The following is a 19,482-nucleotide window of genomic DNA, read 5'->3' as shown; positions in this document are numbered from 1 at the left end:
CTATGTATTCTTATTGACAACTTAAAAGAGTACTTAATCCTATTAATATATTTAGGTACATACACTAGGTATTATCGTTTCAACATTTGTAGTTCAACATTATTTTATGCTATTTTATTGGGTAATTTTATTATTACAATTTATTATAATTCTCACCAAAAATGGAAATTTCGAATATTACGTTTTACGTACAAAAAAATATATTACGTTATATTTAAAGAAGATTAATTTAGAAAACCTAAGTTTTTATTATTATTCGATAAATTCCTGATTAATTCGTATTAGAAAAGCTGATAAATTTTATATTTTATAGAATGTTAATATTCTTCATAGATGTTGTTTAATATATTATATTGAACGGTCAAAGTTGAACATTTTTCAGTGATGACAAACAACACAAGTATGTATCAAAATTGACGTTTATACAAGTTTCCATACGAAACATATAACCACTTTACGACTAATAGATTTGTCAACTCTGAGAACTGACGGGATGTTTGACATGAAAAATACAGATAGATACCGATCACATCGTTGCCTACTATGTATGTAGTTAGTTTCAGTAGAATATCTGCATTTTTAACGTAGCATTGGCTGCATCTACGTCGGAAAATCGTAGCGTAGAGGTGTCATGAAAAAGTCCTACGCTTTTTGCCAACATCTTTATAAACGATATATTTTTTTGGTGAAGTCATTAGTGGGGTAAGTTAATAACATGTTCAAATAAGAAAACAAAACTCTGCGCTGGATATGGGTGTACTAGTAAGAGGAGAAAAATAAGCATGATCTAAACCAATTCATTTGCATGTTTGTTTCATTTAATTTGTATTTACATACATTGTATTCTACACAATACTGTTTTAATGATAACTGTATATGTTATGTACTTACATAAACTCATGATTCCGCAAAATTTGATTTGAAAAATGCAGCTTTAGTAACTATATATAGTTTAAAGCGATGGCTGAACTGATTAGGCTTAAATTATCGTTGGTTTCGAGCTCAAATTCCGGGCCTGTGGTGTTTGAACCCGAAAAATAAACCTAATAGATTGGGCTAACATCCATTTATCGTAAAACAAAAATCAGTTAAGAAACCTTTTCGTGAGGGGGGGCAGATCCCAATAGCTAAGGGTGGAGGTAGGCTGTTAAGATACGCCATGCATTGTGCACATTAAACTTTGTTAGTCAAAGGTATTTGTTTTTATTGAACTAAGACTACAATTTATAGATGGTGTTAGTTAGATTTTAAAAATCAATAAACGAAACTATAATAGTTTTGGTATATTTTGGGCGATACAATAAAATTGTACACACTTTTAATTCATACTTATTTGTTTTCGTTCGATTAAAATTAGGTACATGTTACAAAAATTGTTGCTTTATTTATTTTAAATTCATTAAGCCCTGCCTAAACCAAACTATAATAGATAAAAAATCATATTCTATCTATTTAATATCCATAGTTATGTATGATTTATTTGCATAATTTTAAATATTTTATAGATAGACGAGTATGTATTGACTATTATTAATTATGGCATGGTTTCGCAGGGTTTGATTGAATTTTAAAAACTAATCAACTTCTAATTTCAATGAAAGCAAATACGTATGGCTGACAAAGTTTGGTCTGCATTATTTATGACTGATCTGAACAGCCTACCTCCACTCTTTGCCACTGCCAGATCTACATAGAATTATAGAGCCAATTATAGGTTTAACTGAAGTATTAGAAACCTATACTAGTACCTTATCTAGAAATTGATATCTCCCATCCATTGAATAGAACAGTTTGAATGCCTTCACAAATTTCCTTTTCTGCAGTTCACACTCCATTTGGGAAACACAGTTGTAGTACCCAGGCATAGGTATACCAAAAGTTAGTACACTTTATAAATTAATATATATACACGATTTTTATAAATGACATAGCATTGGTAATAAAAAAAAATGCTATGTATTTGTTGTTCGTTGATGACTTGAAACTCTTTTTGGAAGTTGTCACCTTGGACAATTATTGTCGTCAGCTCCAACTTGATATAGATAATATATTAGATTAGGGCAGGCGTAACAAACTAGAATTCGATATTGATAAATGCAATCTTTTGTCGTTTACCAGAGCCTCAAAAGTGTTGTTTTTTCCAATACTCGATGGATGGCAGAGTCCTGTCACGAATATCATCTGTAAGGGATCTTGGCATTACGTTTGAGAGTAAACTGACATTTATTAGCTATAATGTTACCATTTGTAACAAGGCGCTTAAAATGTTGGACTTCGTCATGCGTACTTTCTAAGTCGTTTCGGATGTTACGGTATTAAAACTTTTATTTAATTCTTTAGTTTGATGCAGACTTGAGAGTGGGTCTATTGTTGGGGCACCGAATCAGTTGAAGTATGGCCTTATGGTGGAGAGTCTGCAATTTAGAAGAAATCTTTATTTAGCTACGTATTTTTTTCGACTTATACGAGGTATAAATGAGAACTCTGCCATTCTGGGCAGTGTTGACTTGTGTGTCCCTGACCATTATCTTAGAACTAGAGAGCATCAGTTGTTTATTCTCCCAAGGTGCAGAACCAACCTACCACTAGTAATGCCAATTGAGAGGGCGATAACTATGTTCAACGAAATTGCTTCGGGTGTTGATATATTCCACCTACGTGAGGATGAGTATAGGTGGACGTTGTTTTATAAATTCTTAAAATAGGGTCTGCTTAACTCATCCGGTGTACTTCCTTGTACCTATTTAATTTATATTTTTTTTGTATTTACACATTTCTACTGTTTAATAACTTACTATCTATATCTATAAATACTGATCTAACTTTTTTTTATGTAATACTATTTTATATTTTTTTATTTCTAAATGTCAAACTGTGTAAATTTATAATTTGTAATGTCCACAATATGTTAAAAATAAATAAATTGAAATTTATACAGCAGTAGCTCCGCTAAAATTAATAAACAGCTGAAACATGCCGTCAATTGAATAGAATAGCGTTTTTACTTTCAATAGTTTTTATTTTATTGAAGCTAAAAATATACATTTTCGTATCAAAAATTTACTAAATACTCTGGGTTGTATAAATCACATAATTGTCATGCATAATTATCATTTCAAATATGAGAATTCTAGAGATCAACGTACTTGACAATACTATATAAACACGCAGGAGAAGGAGACAGCTATACACATAATTCTGATTATTATAAAGGACGGTAAAAAATGTACATATACATTTGGGGATAAGGAAAACTCACATGGTTGAATAAACGTGATTGTAGTGAAAACATAATGTTTTATTCAATTTGATTTCAAAGTTCAAAGTAGTTATTTTAACATTATGTAGGCGATTGAGATACAGATTTATTGTTTTTCTAACTGTCATTGTTTTTACTTGAGTGACTAAGTTTATGGGAAATTAATAGTGGTGAGTTTTCGCGCAGTTTTTAACATGGTTGTTATATTACAGTTGCACTAGCTACACTTAAAATGCGAATAAATCACTTTGTAATTATTTAAATAAAACATACAAACCTTTTTTTCTCAGATACAGAGTGTAGCAAATTTCGTAAAGTGGAGGTTATCTGCTACCAGATTTTTTATGAGGAATGGTTCTAGCCGTTTTCCCAATCCTTGCTCTACATGAAACAGACATCAAATTAATAACGCGTGCTTTTTTGAGATGCGGTATTAGAAACCGCATCTTCTGCTTCAGAGACAAAAACTACTCCACTATACAATATGTAAATAAAAATAAATTAAATATATTTTTAAAATTATAAATTGGTTATCACTTGGAATTTATCACGTATACATATTGTTTTAACGAAACGTGTTTTATTCACATGGTGAGGTTTTTTAAGTATGTGTACCGAAACTTTCATTTGAATAGGGTTATACTTATTGCCAATACTTTATGGTAGGGCGGTAGAATGAGGGCTTTGCGTATTTGAGTTAAGAATAGTTGTTCCAGTCCAATTCCAACTCATAATTGAGTGCATTTACTTGTTAAAAACATGAACTGATTTAAATTTACAGTTATTTACAATTGTTATGATTGTAAATCTAGATATTCTTAATAATAATAATAATCATTAATTATATAGGATGGTTATTTTAGGCTTGCAATACTAATGCTAAGCATTTTTATCTCAATGCATACCCAGTAAATAAATATGATGTTTGGTACAAATAATGAATCTGCAGAGCAAAATGACCTTCAGATAATTTAGTTATTATCATTGGTTACCTGGTTCAGTTCTATTTACATATATATCGGTGCAATACTTATAGAAGAAAGTTTTCTACAACGCTATTCTAATGGACACGGCAACCTAATCTGTGTATTGGCTTCCTCTTTTATCCTCAGGGATGAACTACAACAAAAACTAAACGAAGACACAATAGAGCTATGGAACCACAGATACACAACATCCGCCACAGGATCAATAACGCAGAAATTTATTCCAAATATAAACTCTGCCATCACTCATGCCATGAACATAAAAATATTATCACACGAACTCGTACAGATACTAACAGGCGACGGAGCAGTGCGAGCCTATCTAAAAAGATTTAAATTGAGGGACGATGGCCGTTGTTCATGTGACAGCTACACAATTCAAACTGTGTGGCATATCATCATCGACTGTCCTGTACTAGAAAAGGAGCGATGGACTCTCAGAACTCTATATAAATAGCATAACCATAAAATTTACCTACAAAAACCTTACGAAATACTGAACAACATAACACAAGAACGCCACACAGCATATTTAATTCTGGCCATAAAAAAATTAAAGATATAAATGGAGGAACATAATTAACTACACATAAATGCAACTAACCTTCCCAACTACGAGGGTGGGTCAATAAGTCCTTAGAAAAGCCGACAGGTGGCGCGACTAGTACTGCAAGCGGTTTGTTTTCATGCAGCGGCACTACCGATTCAGTATGCTACGAAGTTTCAATCAGATTGGTCGGGTTGTTGTGTGTTTCTCGTACATTTAAAAAAAAAATTTGCTTGTGGAAAATGGAAAAATGGAAAATGGAGATAATTGAGTTTAGAGCTGTTATTAAACATTTTAATATAAAAGGGTTAACAGCAAAGGAAATAAAAAATGAGTTGGATTTAGTTCACGGCATATCTGCTCCTTCACTTGCAACTATTTATAACTGGTTAAATGAATTTAAACGTGGTCGTACATCAACAAAGGATGAACCACGCTCAGGACGTCCTGTAGAGGTGACTACACCAGAAATGATCAATAAAATCCACGATATGGTGTTAAGTGACCGAAGATTAAAGTTGAGTGAGATAATTGAGGTTACAGGGATCTCAAAAGGTAGCGTCATTTCTATTTTACATGACAAATTGGGCATGAAAAATATTTCTGCAAGATGGGTGCCGCGTTTGCTCACAGTCGACAATAAACGCAGTAGGGTGGTGGCCTCTAAAGCCCTGTTGTCGCTCATGCAACGCAATCCGGATGAATTTTTTCGTCGCTTTGTGACTGTAGATGAAACATGGATACACCACTATACTCCCGAGACGAAAGAACAGTCAAAGCAGTGGATTGCGAAGGCAAACCATGTCCAAAGAAGGCGAAAACCGTAAAATCAGCTGGTAAGGTTATGGCTACTGTATTTTGGGATGCACGTGAAATTATTTTCGTTGACTATTTGAAAAAAGGAAAAACAATAACAGGGAATTATTATGCATCTTTATTGGACCAGCTAAAAAACAAAATTGAAGAAAAACGGCCTCATTTAAACAGGAAAAAAATCCTCTTTCATCAGGACAATGCCCGTGTTCACACATGTTTACGATCAATGGCTAAAATTGAAGAATTGAAGTTCGAATTGGTCGACCACCCACCGTATTCGCCAGATTTAGCCCCCAGTGACTTTTTCCTTTTCCCAAACTTAAAAAAATGGCTAAGTGGACAACGTTTTTTTCAAATGAAGAAGTCATCGATCGGACAAATGCTTATTTTGAGGACCTTCCGAAAACTTATTTTTCTGACGGTTTAAAAAAAATTGAGAAACGTCTAACCAAGTGTATTGAGCTCCAAGGAAATTATGTTGAGAAATAAAAAAAAAATACAAAAATAAAACCTGTTTTAATGCTTTTTTATAAGGAATTATTGACCCACCCTCGTACCTTGTATGAAAAAGCAAGCGCATGGTTATTTATATATATATATATCCTGAGGGATGATCTCTTTTTACAAAACCCATAATCCACAGTTTGAGTCTCACCATTTATCTTCTTGGGTGATTGGGTATCTTCCATCTTTGAGACATCGTCACGTACAGCTCCAACGGCCATTTTCAATATTTATATATATATATATATTTATATATATATATATATATATATATATATATATATATATATCGTTTTCCTAATCTTTTTGTTAAGGCTCAGTGATACTAATTATTTTAATGACTACTACTACTACTACATACAATAATAAACAACTTCGTATGCCAGTATCTTAAATTGTATTTGCAATTAGTATTGCATTGTATGCAATAGTTCTTTAAAATGATATAATTTCTCTATGAGAATGTGTATTTTTACTCTATGCTACATTGTTTTTGATTAAAGAGTGTGACAGCGGTCGTATTATGTTTTAACTGGTTCGCAGCGCAGATGTTTAGATTTCAATCGGAATTATTTAATATATTGAATAATGATTGGATTTCAGTACACGTCTTATTATTTGCTCTCAATCTTTTATTAATAAATAATGAACATTCTAATAAATGAGTTGATAATGACCGTTCCAATAATTATTAAAGTATTACACAGTTATTGGTGGTATTATGAAACAAACTCTAATACAGTTGTGTTACTGGTTATACGCGTAAGTCAGTTACCGGTCAAGGTAAACAGTTCGGTTAATACACTAAATTATGTTACTTACCTATTACAAACCGAAAATCTTGACAAGTGTGTTGCCATAACCGTTATTTTCCATAGATAAATCATTATCATATGAGATAATAATATTGTCTATTACATAAAGAAATGCATTTCACTGACATGATTATATTTTTAACGCGCGATTGTGATTTGACCAAGATAGATTTTTAAAGCACGGTGTTTAATGAATTAAGTTTTTTCTTGACAAAATCATAAATCAAAACCCAAATGAATTTTAGAAAATGTTTGATTGTGTAGGCAGAAAGAGATACTTACAAATATTTTTTTACGATGTGACAGATTTTCTATTGCCTTGAAAGGTTTTCTATTTTTTTTATTAATTACGTTATCAGATCTTCAAGTTAACATTTATTTTGAGGTATTTTAAACAATATTATTTATGGATACATGCATGCCTTAACATATTACATTTTTTTAGGTACAATTTAAAATATTTATTTTGTTAACTAATACGTAAAGTTATTTTAATTTTATATTTTAGGTGATTTTGGATTGGGAATGCATTTACGTAACATTAACATTCCTGACAGTCATTCCCATTCCATGTAATGCAAAATGTACATGTATGTATACATAGGTCTCTGACAAAATTATTTAATCGACATACCTATATAATGCAAGACATTTTCATCTTGAATTTTCCGTAGATTTTTAATATTTTGAAATATATCCTTTCGCAGATCTTGACCTCTCCCAGAAACTCTCTCCACCCAATTATAATATTAGTAGATGTATAGACCACCTAAGAGTGACATCTAACTAATTTTTATAAACTTTATACTAGCATCTTTAATAAGATTTAGGAACATATCTTATGTCCCCTATAAAGTTGGTATCTAATCCCATTATATTCGTACTCTTGCCAATTAAAATGTCTTAAAAGTATTATTTCCATGATTGTTAATGAAGTCATCCACATTGCCAGAATATCTTCTGAATTCTTTCAATAAACCTTTTTCATATTTTGCAAAATTTTCCCTATTCTTTTTTATGGAACCAATATAATATACTTATAATTTAATTAATGATTATTTTTCAATGCGTAATGCGAATGACAGCTACGCTATTTTCATTTGTATCTGATATTCACTTCAAAATAATATTTTAAAAGTTGAGAAATGTCAAATTATTTATAATACATACAAGAATATAATAAAAAAATAATTTAATATTTAGCAGCTTTTCCAGATTTATCAAAACTGATTTAATTTAATTTTCATAAGACATTTTTTTTTAAATATATAGCATAACATTATATGAATTTAATTATTGTTTTACTGCATTTCTCTGGTAATATTTTCGCTCGAGTTCACCACTGTGCATTATTGAACCGAGTAAGTTACATGGGATCAATTTTATTTTATTTTTTTGTTTTGTTTGAAAAGGACTACGGGAAAATTTTATTTCAGATAAATGAAAATGTCGGAAAATGTTTTCCACAATAATAGGACATTCGAGGCAGGCTAGTGCAAAACCGTGCTCCTATGAGTATCAGGCGCGCATGTTAAACAAGGAGGTATTCTCGCGGCGTATTCCAAATGTGCACACAGAAAGATTCAAGGCTGCATCGCGGGGCGACCTACATACAACGCCGGGTAGAAATATCACTGTAGTTAGCAAGCTCCAGCCATTCTCTGTCCTGCCTCACTTTAGTCAGGTACATGCTATCTATACTCTTCGCATAATATTTTCGCCTCTCGCGTTAAACCACCTCCTCACATAGTATGCGATCCCATTACCACTTTTCTCTCAAAGAAGCCTAGCGGCTCATTCGTTCCCCGACAGCCGACACGGACGCATCTCTAGTGTTTATATACATACCTTTATATAATAGGCACGTACGTTTGCATAAAATATTATTTTGATACAAAGTTAACACGTTATGAAAGTAACCAGAAGAGCAGCCGACATAAGTGTTATCGAGAGATCGCCACTCCGGCATCAAGCAAATCACTTTCGCTTTCCGTTGATAAGTTGGATCTCATAATACATCTCAGCGTGTGTTCCTTAATTGCGTATGTGTCATACAATTAAAACAGTGATATAATATGATCGATTTTACAATGATTACGTGTTTAACAATAAAGCCATTCATCACAGTATTATCTATTGGACTACATTTTATAAATATGGCGCCGCTGTGAGATTTCAATTCAATTTTAACGTATATTTTTGTATTGTTTTCAGCATTAAAATAAAACAGCTGTGATAATGAGGTGGAGTGGTAGCATTTTGGCGCTTGTCGCGCTCCTAGCCCTACAAGTAGCGGCTTTTCCTAGAGTGAGGAGGCAGGCTGAACTACAGGATAGTGAAAACCTCACTCCACTAAAAGTAAGTACCTATATTAGTAAATAAATAAATTTAAATATCAATAAATATAAAGTGAATACATAATACTGAAAAAAGTTTTCACATATATCACGACAATGCATAAAGGATAGTAGATCCTTGTTTATATATCGACTTGAAAATATACATTTTAATCTTGAAAGAAATTCAAAGTTTCCAAATTATTTTATGTGAATATTATGAAAGACGAAGAATAGTAAAAATAAGTAGTGTATTTGTATTCAGTTTTACTGAGTACCTATATAAAAAAGGTTAAATATTTAACTCTTAGTAAAATTTATCAATTACTTACTGTACGAAATTTGTATAATACAGGAACGTATATTATAAGTAGGTATAGATTTATCAATCAAGGACATACTACATATAGCTTGACAAAGAATTAATTGATTTGTGATTAAATAACACAGTTCATTAATATCATTAGTCGTGTGTTAATAATGTTGAAATGTATTCTGAACTATGATCTTTAAAAGAAGTAAAACGTCATAGTAATTAACGAGACGTACCTTTCACTCAATAACGGCAAAGGAAGAAGGAGAAAACTTAAGGGGGGATGTCTACCACGCATTCGTTATTATCATTTAAGCTCTTCAAGTATTAATGCTTTTTTTTTTTTTTTTTTTTAATAAATGCATTTTACATTACCGCGAAATATTATAATATTCAAATTAAATTTACAATTATAATCAAACGCGTTATTAAGGATATTATCGTAATAACCATACTAAACATACTTTTCTTATTATTAAAGTACCTATTAATACAAATTTAAGTATGATACTTAATTCAAATTTCTATAATCAATAAGGTATCTATCTTTCGATAGTCATGACTTTCTGTGTGCAAAAATAAAAAAGAATACTTTTCTTAGCTTGGAGGCTAAGTTTCAATTTTATTTTGGATACCATTGTTTTCAATTCTTTGTCTGAAATTTAATAATTAAAGTGAATCAAATTGGTTAGTGCATTTGCAATATTATGCATATATGCATTACTATTAAGTAATTAGCCACACTTTTTTTTTTAATTATTTAAACCGTATTTAACTTTCCTTTTCGTACACAGTTTTTATATTCAATATTAGTACTTTTTGTGTATATACATATTATTATTTATTTACTCCCTATTTATTTCCCTCCTACACCAGTCAAATCTCTATACCTATTGTGTGGGGCTATACTGTAGAATCTACAGTGTAGATTAACGAGTGTTAGGTGCCCTAAAAATGATATCACAACGGTTCCAGAAAAACCCCCCCTTCTTCCAAGAAAAACATAAATATAATCTATTGCACAAAATGTTCTTCTGTTTTGTTTAGGTTATTGTTTGCGTTTTTACATTTTTTCACAGTCATTATTATGATTATCATGACATTTTTGATGCGCTTATTTTTAAATTTAAAATAGAGGAAGGACACTTTTGAATGCACTTCTATACAAACATTGATGAGCAATTAGTTTGGGTTGCAATATTCATAATGGGCTTATTACAGTAATGATCCCGTATACGACTTTTAATTTCATTTAAATACATAATGCATGCAGGAAATGCATGAAAATTTAAAAAATATAATATTGCTTAGATACCATCCTTCAATATTTTGTTTGGCCCTGATGTGATGAATTTTCCGACAAACATTTCCTAGTTTTGCGAGCATGTACTCGTCGGCTGGTTTCAAGGTCACTCAATTATATCATTATTATTTCAACAGGAAAATTTCATTTAGCAATGCATATCTTTCCTGAAATAACTCAACGCATATAAATATTCTACATCCGCCGTATTAATATTTGCAAATCATACCACAAATTACTTAAATAGTAAGCAATACGTTATGTATGTATAATAAACACTACTAATTGTTCATAGCAAGTGACAGACGTATTATTTAGAATAAAAACAGTTTCTTATACAGTAATTACAAATTTTATTAAAAAAAATGATTATCAATTAGTTTCAGATATTTGTTATTATAATTTGAAACACACTATTTTTTTAATCTTACAATTTTAAGTTATTACTGTTGCTGTTGCATTTTGCTGGTGTTTTGCATAATTTATAGTAGGCATAATACGGAATTATACTTATATATACAAATAATATATCGATTTGATTATACGAGTAATGGACCAATTTCAATTGTGTATAACAGAATAAAATAAATGACTTTCCATATGATCAAATTAATTGATGATCCTATAAAGTAGGTTGTTACGATAATTCATGCAACTGGTTTAAAGGATTTCTTACTTCAATTTGATAGCCACATTAAAAGTATGTTTTAAGCAGCATTCGTAAGATTTCATTATTATTTAGTATTTAGGTGTTCGTAATTATTTCATTAAGTTTGTAATAATGCACAAATAAACATCAACGCACGGTCAAGTATGAAACCCATATACGTTAAATGGTATTTTTTTTAATGAAAGTACTTAATTCTTTTTTGTCATTAGATTAACTTAACGATTTAGAATGGTATATATATATTATATCTAACCCATAGTTAGACATCTTAACAGATTTAGGGTTGGAATTCCATATCTTCACATGATTTCAGGTGTTGCTTTTTTTTCAATACGAGTTAGCATATCCACATAGATCATGGTTCTAATAAATTGAGCGAATGATTCACAACCATTTAGTTATTTTTGTAATGTGCCTCACTTCTGTCATTTAACTACGTGACCTGTAGTAGTTATAAAAAATTGATTATTCTGGCAATGTTAATTATCAAAAAATATCATTATCATTGGAAAGATACGCCAACGGATTTCCGGTACCTTTCCAAGGAATATCTGTTATTTTACTTAACTCAGAACGTAAATATATTTGAGTAATTAGGAATATTGCAATAAATGGATCTTTTATCTAGTCAAAATCTACTTAAAATATATGCGTCGTTAAAATAAAACTTGCGGAACTTCGGCCATAATAAATAATAAGTAAGTATCTAAAATAACTCATATTGCAAGAGTATTTAAACAACGCATTGTTAAATATGTGATAATTACTACCTAAAACTTATGGCCATCGCGAAGGTTACCCGATATAAGTTTGAATTAATTATCAATTAAAAATATAATATATTGAAGGCCGCATAAGTGAAATACTGACAATAAGTATTTTAGTTTACGCACTTATGATGTTATAAATAAACATAGCTACATCATTATTTGTGGTCTTCTGGTCATTGATTTCTAAAAAAAATAATAAATAATTGAAGTTTAGATGCTGTCTCTTTACGTTTAAAAATTCTTCACTCTTAACAGTATTTTAACAAGTTTGTCCCTATTGAATTAAAATTAATATATTTGATATATAGGTATTTAGATGTATTGCGACTCAAATAAGCATTGTATTCTTAAGAGGGCTCGCACATTAGAGCTCGCCGCATGCGTCTTACGACGAATTCGTCGATGTGACGTCATCGTAAACCAAGAAACAAACGTTATCAAATGGACCTTCGCAGATTGGCCGATGCAACTGCAACTCTGCGACCCTGCGACATTCGTCTAGTTGCAATGGCCAAAGCGTGCATGTCGATCTCGGGAATGTCGCCTCCGCGCAAGCGCACAGCTGGCGGCCATCGGTCATTTCTGTCTTTGTCTCTGTCAACAATGTCATTGCTCGCTCACGCCGCCGCGTTTGACGTTTGTTCATACAATCAACACAATAAAAATGGCAGACGAGAGACTTCTCTTTTTTCGTGTTTGACGTTTGCCGCTGGGCAGATGTGCGAGGATGTACGATGCAACATTCGTCGAAATTTTGTCAACTTTTGATTTATGGCCGTTAGGCACACAAGGCGAATTGTGATGTGCGAGCCGGCTAATAGTTTTAAAGGCATGTGCTTTAAGAAAAATCATAATCAAATATACATTACAGGAAGGACGTACCAAAGTATTAAAATTAACTATACTTTAGACATCAGGAACAATTACACAGTTATATTTATTTTAATAAAATTCATATTATGATAGAAAGTTGGCAATTTTTTAGATTTTTCTAACATAACATAGTTAACATAAAACTATATTAATATCAAAAAACAATTTTTTTTGTAGATACGTCATTATTTATGAATATATCTATATATTTCTGTTACATTAAAACAATGTCAATTCACAACAGTATTTTCAGACTTTGATGAGGTTATATTATCAAAAATTGATAAATATTAAAATCTAAGTATTCAGATATGAGACACATTTTCTTTTTTACAAATTCAATTAGTGCAGCTGGTAATCAATATTATAATAAATAAATAAAACATTTTAAACACTTAATTTTTGTACGTAAACAACATAGAGTGTGTTAAAAATTCCTAATATTTTTTTTCAAAAGCCGTCGAATCTTGAAGTATGTCACAAAAATGGCGAGTGATTTTTCTTTTGATTATAATTGAACTTTGAGATAATCACTTTCTGCTTCACCAAATCGTGGGACCTTGAATTTTCTCTTTAAACTTCAATAGAGATTTATATTATGCGTTTCTCTAATCACCTCAACGTGCGACAATAATTGATGTTATAACTAATGATTTTTTTTTATAATTATTAAGAAAAAAACTTACATCTATTATTTAAATTATTTAAACGTTTTTTTTTCATAAAAGCTTTGCAGTCAAATTGACCTTCCAAAACAAAACGTTTTTCTTCTCTTTATTGTGATGCATAACATATAACATTTATAATATAATCTTTGAATGGTGTTAAAATAAATGTCAATTTTTGGTGGGTATAAGTACATAATGAATGTTTATGGTTCAATAGTATTCGCAACAGACGAGTTTTATATGACGTAATAAATACAACATAATATTGTGTATTACCTACTACCTAGTACCTACTAATAATAACTATAGTATTTGTCTTTATATCCTATTTTTTTTAAATGTCTCGAATCTGTTCATTAGTTATGATGAGAATTCCAATGATTTTTCTTGATTTCTTTTATTTTGTTAACTGTCAATTCATGGTGGAACTGCATTGTATTGTTGTTTTTATTTAATAAAACGCAATTTTTTGTAGTACTTATTCCACTTTTAATCAATAGATTAGGACCGGTTTCGTCCGCCTCAGTGAGACATTTTCAACAGTTTCAAGTTGAAAATGTCCCACTGAGGCGGAAGAAACCGGTCCTAATCTATTGATTAAAAGTGGAATAAGTACTACAAAAAATTGATTTTTCCTGATTTTCAACTGGGTATCCTCATTTTATTAGACTTTAAAATATACATTTTTGTTCTGATTTTGTCTACTTTTCTGTTTTCTTCAATACGTAATATCAGAAATACTTTATTTTTATAGACTTGATAAATAATAATCAACTATGTAATTGCATGTGTGAAACAACATAATAATATGACATGATTTGGGTAATCTCGACCATTAACATGATCAATAACATATTAAGTAATATTTAAATGTTTCTTACTAAAAGTTCTTTGACATCAAAATTTGCATTACATAACTATTTAATAAAAAGGTATTACATAATTAAGAGGTATTTTATCAAAACCCGATTGCATACTAACCCCGAATTGATAATACTATGTTATACATATTTTAATTGTTTCCTGAATCCATTTCAGACGACTCGTTTCAGAAACTCGTTTGTATAAGATTTGGACTCCAAAATATAAAAAAAAATAGATAAAATATTTACAACTCACACCCAGCATTTATTTATAAATATTATTTTGTTCCTTTAGTTTAATAAAGACTGAACATAATCTTTTTAGTGTGCAATTAATAAAATAAATCAGAATACAATTATCCATCATCTTTATATTATTATGTATCATATTTTATATCTTAAGATTTTCACGGTTATTTATTATGTTTATTATGTTATTTATATTTACATATTATGAACATTAATTCAATTTCCATTGCTGATTTTGGCAAAAATCATGAGTTCAATAATGAAAACCTAACCTAACCTAACAAATAATCCAGTATATTGATTATTTCCAAAATTTGTTTGCTGCTGGCTTCTTTTAAACTGACAAGAATCGTGTATTATTTAGACATGAATTTTATGTCAGTACTATATAATGACCCAAAGAGGTTGAACAGTCTTTAATATACGACCATATAATATTTTCGATACAACATTTCACGGTGAAGTGAGATACGGCTAACTGCATACGTACAATTTTCCGGACACGATTTATTATTAGTTACGATTGTATGTACGTAGATACCCAAGGCACTAATCGGTTTGAAATATCATCTGATGATTAAAAATCTGCAACGTTGTACCATTAAATCATGAAGATATTACAATTTTCAGATTTGTTATACATAATGGCACTTTATCAAAGAAATAAAATTTTGGCAAGGGCACCTATTCCCTATTCTACAAATTTTGGTCCATCCTCGGAGTAAATTACAATTATTGCCTTTTAAAACATCCGTTAAGATACCACGACATTTCGGAAGTCTATATGCGCTAGCTGGGAGCAATAATGGTAATTTACCGATGGCTTTGTTCATTAATATAATACATAATTTATAGCATGACGTCTAAGATGTGACATGTTGAAAAAAGAGAGGACTTATTTTTCAAATAAAACGTACACAATAATCCTATTAAGAATTTATATTAAAAATAGAATAAACACTTCTGACGTTTGTTTTATAACAAAGTTAACTAAGCATGGCAAATTTTAAAGTCACTTGTGGTTTTAAGTTAAATTGTATGCGGTCGTACAAAAGAGTGTCTTGTTCCAAAGATACGTGATTATTTTTGCTCAATTTTATATTCATAGATAGATGTTTTTTTTTGTTTTTTTTATTTCATTGATGAAAAAATATCAGGTTTGCTTATTATGGAATACTATATTAGGAAAACTCTTGTGTATAAATATTTTTTGTTGATATTTACGTATTGTTTTTAAAATCGGTTAACCGGTGTTCACAGTTAGGTTATAATATTGTTTTGCATAGTTATAATCTTTTACAGATTCATGGTTTGATCCCAAACCGAGTAGAAATTAATATATATACAAATCGCTGCATGTCCGTTTGTGATCATGACGTCAAACAGCACTTTTTGATGTAGGTATGTAAATAATTTTAAACTAATGTATTGAATACACATAGTTAAAAAACACCTGAGATATTTACATAATAGAAAAAATCTTCCAGTGGTTACAGGTTCAAGTATCGTCGAGCATCGTATTTTTTCAACAATTTTTTTCCTAGTAGGTATAAATATTTATATATGAGGTCAAATTATATATACCTATTCAATATAAATACTGTTACATTATCAAATCTTGTGAATTAATTGAGTTTAATAATGTATTTAAGCTGCTGTTCTACTGTACCGACGTTATTATATAGACATATTAATAGTTGATATTATAAAAGTCTCTACATTGAGAAACGCGTTTTTAAATTTAACTTATTTTTAAAATATAGTACTATCCACAGAGACATATTATGATGCATGATAAATCGGTATGGATCAATACTTTCTTTCAATAATTCTCTTTACCTATTTATCCCAAAAATCATCAGTAGACCCATCAAACCAGAACTTTATTACATGTCTTTTCTTCGACGGCCTAGTGGATTACTTGACATTACTCTATACAATCATTAATCAGCAGAACCTCCCAATTTCAATGGATTGAACTGAGCTAAAATCTTTTTTACAAAACAGTAAAGCAAAGCATAATAAATGTACAAAAAAATCACAATTATCTATAAAACCCTAATCTTATGGGAATATTGGCCATTTCCAAAATATCTCTTCACATCTGACTGTCGTGTACTGTGGTCTCTAATAGCGCAGTGAAGCCATCCCAATTCGGGTTAATTATTATTTTCATTCATATTATTGGCGGTTGCTTTGTGTACAATAATTGTACATCCTTACGACATCACCCGTCCACAAAATGTGCTCTTCTTAGCTCTGCAAATTATATTTCATTTCTCAGATTTTCTTGTATGGCTACAAAATTCTTCTCAGATTCTTCTCTCAAATATATTATGAGTTCTCTCGTAATTTTTCTAAGGCTTACGTTAGAATAGGCCTAAAAATGTCTTGCATAATCGATGTTATTTTATTATTTAGACATGTACGAAATAGCAGTGCAATAAATCTAAATTTTCATAAAATCTGTCATCATTTATATTTTTTTTCGAACACTATTTTGATCTGATAGCATCAAAATAAAAGTTTATTATTCATCCGATGGGTGTGTAATAGACAAACGGTTACTTGAACAGGAAAATGTTGCAAATATTTAGTAATATTATGAACAGAATACTATTTTTATATACCTGTTGGTCATTGTAAATCTAGAAAGTTTATTATATTTTTTTATTTATACTTATTATAAACGTAATGTATTAAGTAAATATTTAAAAGTATTAATTTTATAATAGCTATTCGATGTGCCGAGATTGCCATTCAAAAAAATCTTTTGAAGTGGATGTTTACAGAAAAAACAGCTCAATAATATTTGTATTATTATACAGACATATTTTTTATTTAAGTATTTTGAAGCTTCATTTAAACATCTATATGATTCGTAGTTATATTACATAATAAGTTGTTTATTTATTTTATCATTTTTTTAAACTTTATTTTTTTTAATACAATTATCACAGTAACAATACTTTGTTGAACCCGTATTTAATACATAGTTTAAATATGTTTTAATCAGTACAAATACTTTCAATATTACTCGACAAGCAGTGATCAAGTATAATTGAAACATACATTTATAGTCAATACAATGAGCTTTGATTCTTTATATTCTTTCTTTATTGGGTACAATATATTACATTTGAATATCGAATAGGTATCAAAATATATTTGAAAGATTTATATTCAAAATCAAAATTATTGTAATCGGTAAATTTATCAATGAATCAAATATGTATTTAAAATTTTTATGTAGTGCATGTATTTCTGATAAATCTGAATATTCTCACACGATAAATATATTACAAAATTTTGAATTAGTAATGACAATTGCATAACATATAAAATATGAATATTTAAGTATCCACGATAATATAATTACAAGCTATTGTTTTCCTCTTTGAGGATGACGTGGAAAACCTGACAGGGATCACACATGTTCACGGATAAAAAAACAAGGGCGCTTTTTTCAGATGCAGTGCATAGAACTAGAACAATACAGATACCTAGTAGTTACATGCTAATTTACTGGTTACTTTTTTTCAAAGACACTAAAATTATTGAGTAACTATATGCCTGTATTTATTATTTTGGCCAAATTCCGTTACAGCTCGCTAGTATTGTATAGGCTTTAAAGTATAACTTGGTAAAATGATATATTACAAAGGCAGTATTAACTTAATTAGCGTATATACTATATATATTATTAAAACCAAAGAAATACTTAAAAATAATGAAAAATAATTACAAGATAAAAAGAACTTTTTATATACAACGTTTTTAAATTTTCTGTTGAATTATTATGCTAAATATGCTCAAACTTGTACTCGATATGAAGTAAATAAAAAACACACGAACAAACAAATATAGAATACTGAAATATCATTTTGATTTCCATGGTAACGCACGTATATATTAATAATTTAGTTGCTAGGACCACCTCCTTAGCACCCAATAATATTCTTTTACTTTTTACGGATTTTTCTGAAATAACTTTCCATAAAAAACAGAAATAACTGAAAATGAATTCAATTCTGCTTAAAGATGGCTAAAAGTATTAAAAGAATGCATTGGCATCGTGTTCTGATGTATTCTAAAAGTTTCAAATGTCTAGCTAGTCGGGAAGCTAGTTAAAAATCGATTGCAAGATTTGTTCTGGACAAACAACCACCGAAAAAACAAGACTACGAGCTAATAAAAACGTTGTAATGTAAAAATACATAAAATAGAATATAACGATAACCATAACGAATTGAAGTAATTGAAATTTAATTCAAGAATGCCAATAATACAGATACGTGTTTAGAATTTAAATTGTTTTAATGTATCTATTTATAAACAAAGCAGCTGTTAACAATGTTGTGATGAATTTAATACATATTCAAACAACGTACAGTTTTTCATATAAATTAAATTTTTAATAGCCGAGGATACCACGCTGTAATTATTGCATTACATTGTTTAATTAATTATTATACATATATTAATTTCGTGAATATTTGCATAGGTCTTT

The 19,482-nt window shown here is 29.9% G+C and overlaps 1 protein-coding gene across 3 annotated transcripts in view; it reads left to right on the top strand.

Moving 5' to 3' along the window:
• The window catches only part of LOC147065567 (uncharacterized), a 97,748-nt gene that overhangs the window by 35,912 nt on the left and 42,354 nt on the right, over nt 1-19,482 (top strand). For 2 of the 3 annotated variants that reach the window (XM_085956666.1, XM_085956664.1), the window contains exon 3: nt 9,142-9,285. In XM_085956666.1, coding sequence (XP_085812792.1) covers nt 9,166-9,285 — 120 coding nt within the window. In that variant the 5' untranslated portion in view covers nt 9,142-9,165. Of the gene's footprint in view, nt 1-8,500; nt 8,612-9,141; nt 9,286-19,482 lie in introns of those variants that run through there. The other variant, XM_085956665.1, reaches the window with a different exon arrangement.

The sequence above is a fragment of the Rhyacophila brunnea genome, unplaced genomic scaffold (assembly GCF_057557595.1).
Source record: "Rhyacophila brunnea isolate RB1 unplaced genomic scaffold, BYU_Rbru_1.0 scaffold_6, whole genome shotgun sequence".
Taxonomy (NCBI): Eukaryota; Metazoa; Arthropoda; class Insecta; order Trichoptera; family Rhyacophilidae; genus Rhyacophila; species Rhyacophila brunnea.
The sequence above is the reverse complement of the archived record's forward strand: the minus strand, read 5'-3'. Positions and strand labels throughout refer to the sequence as shown.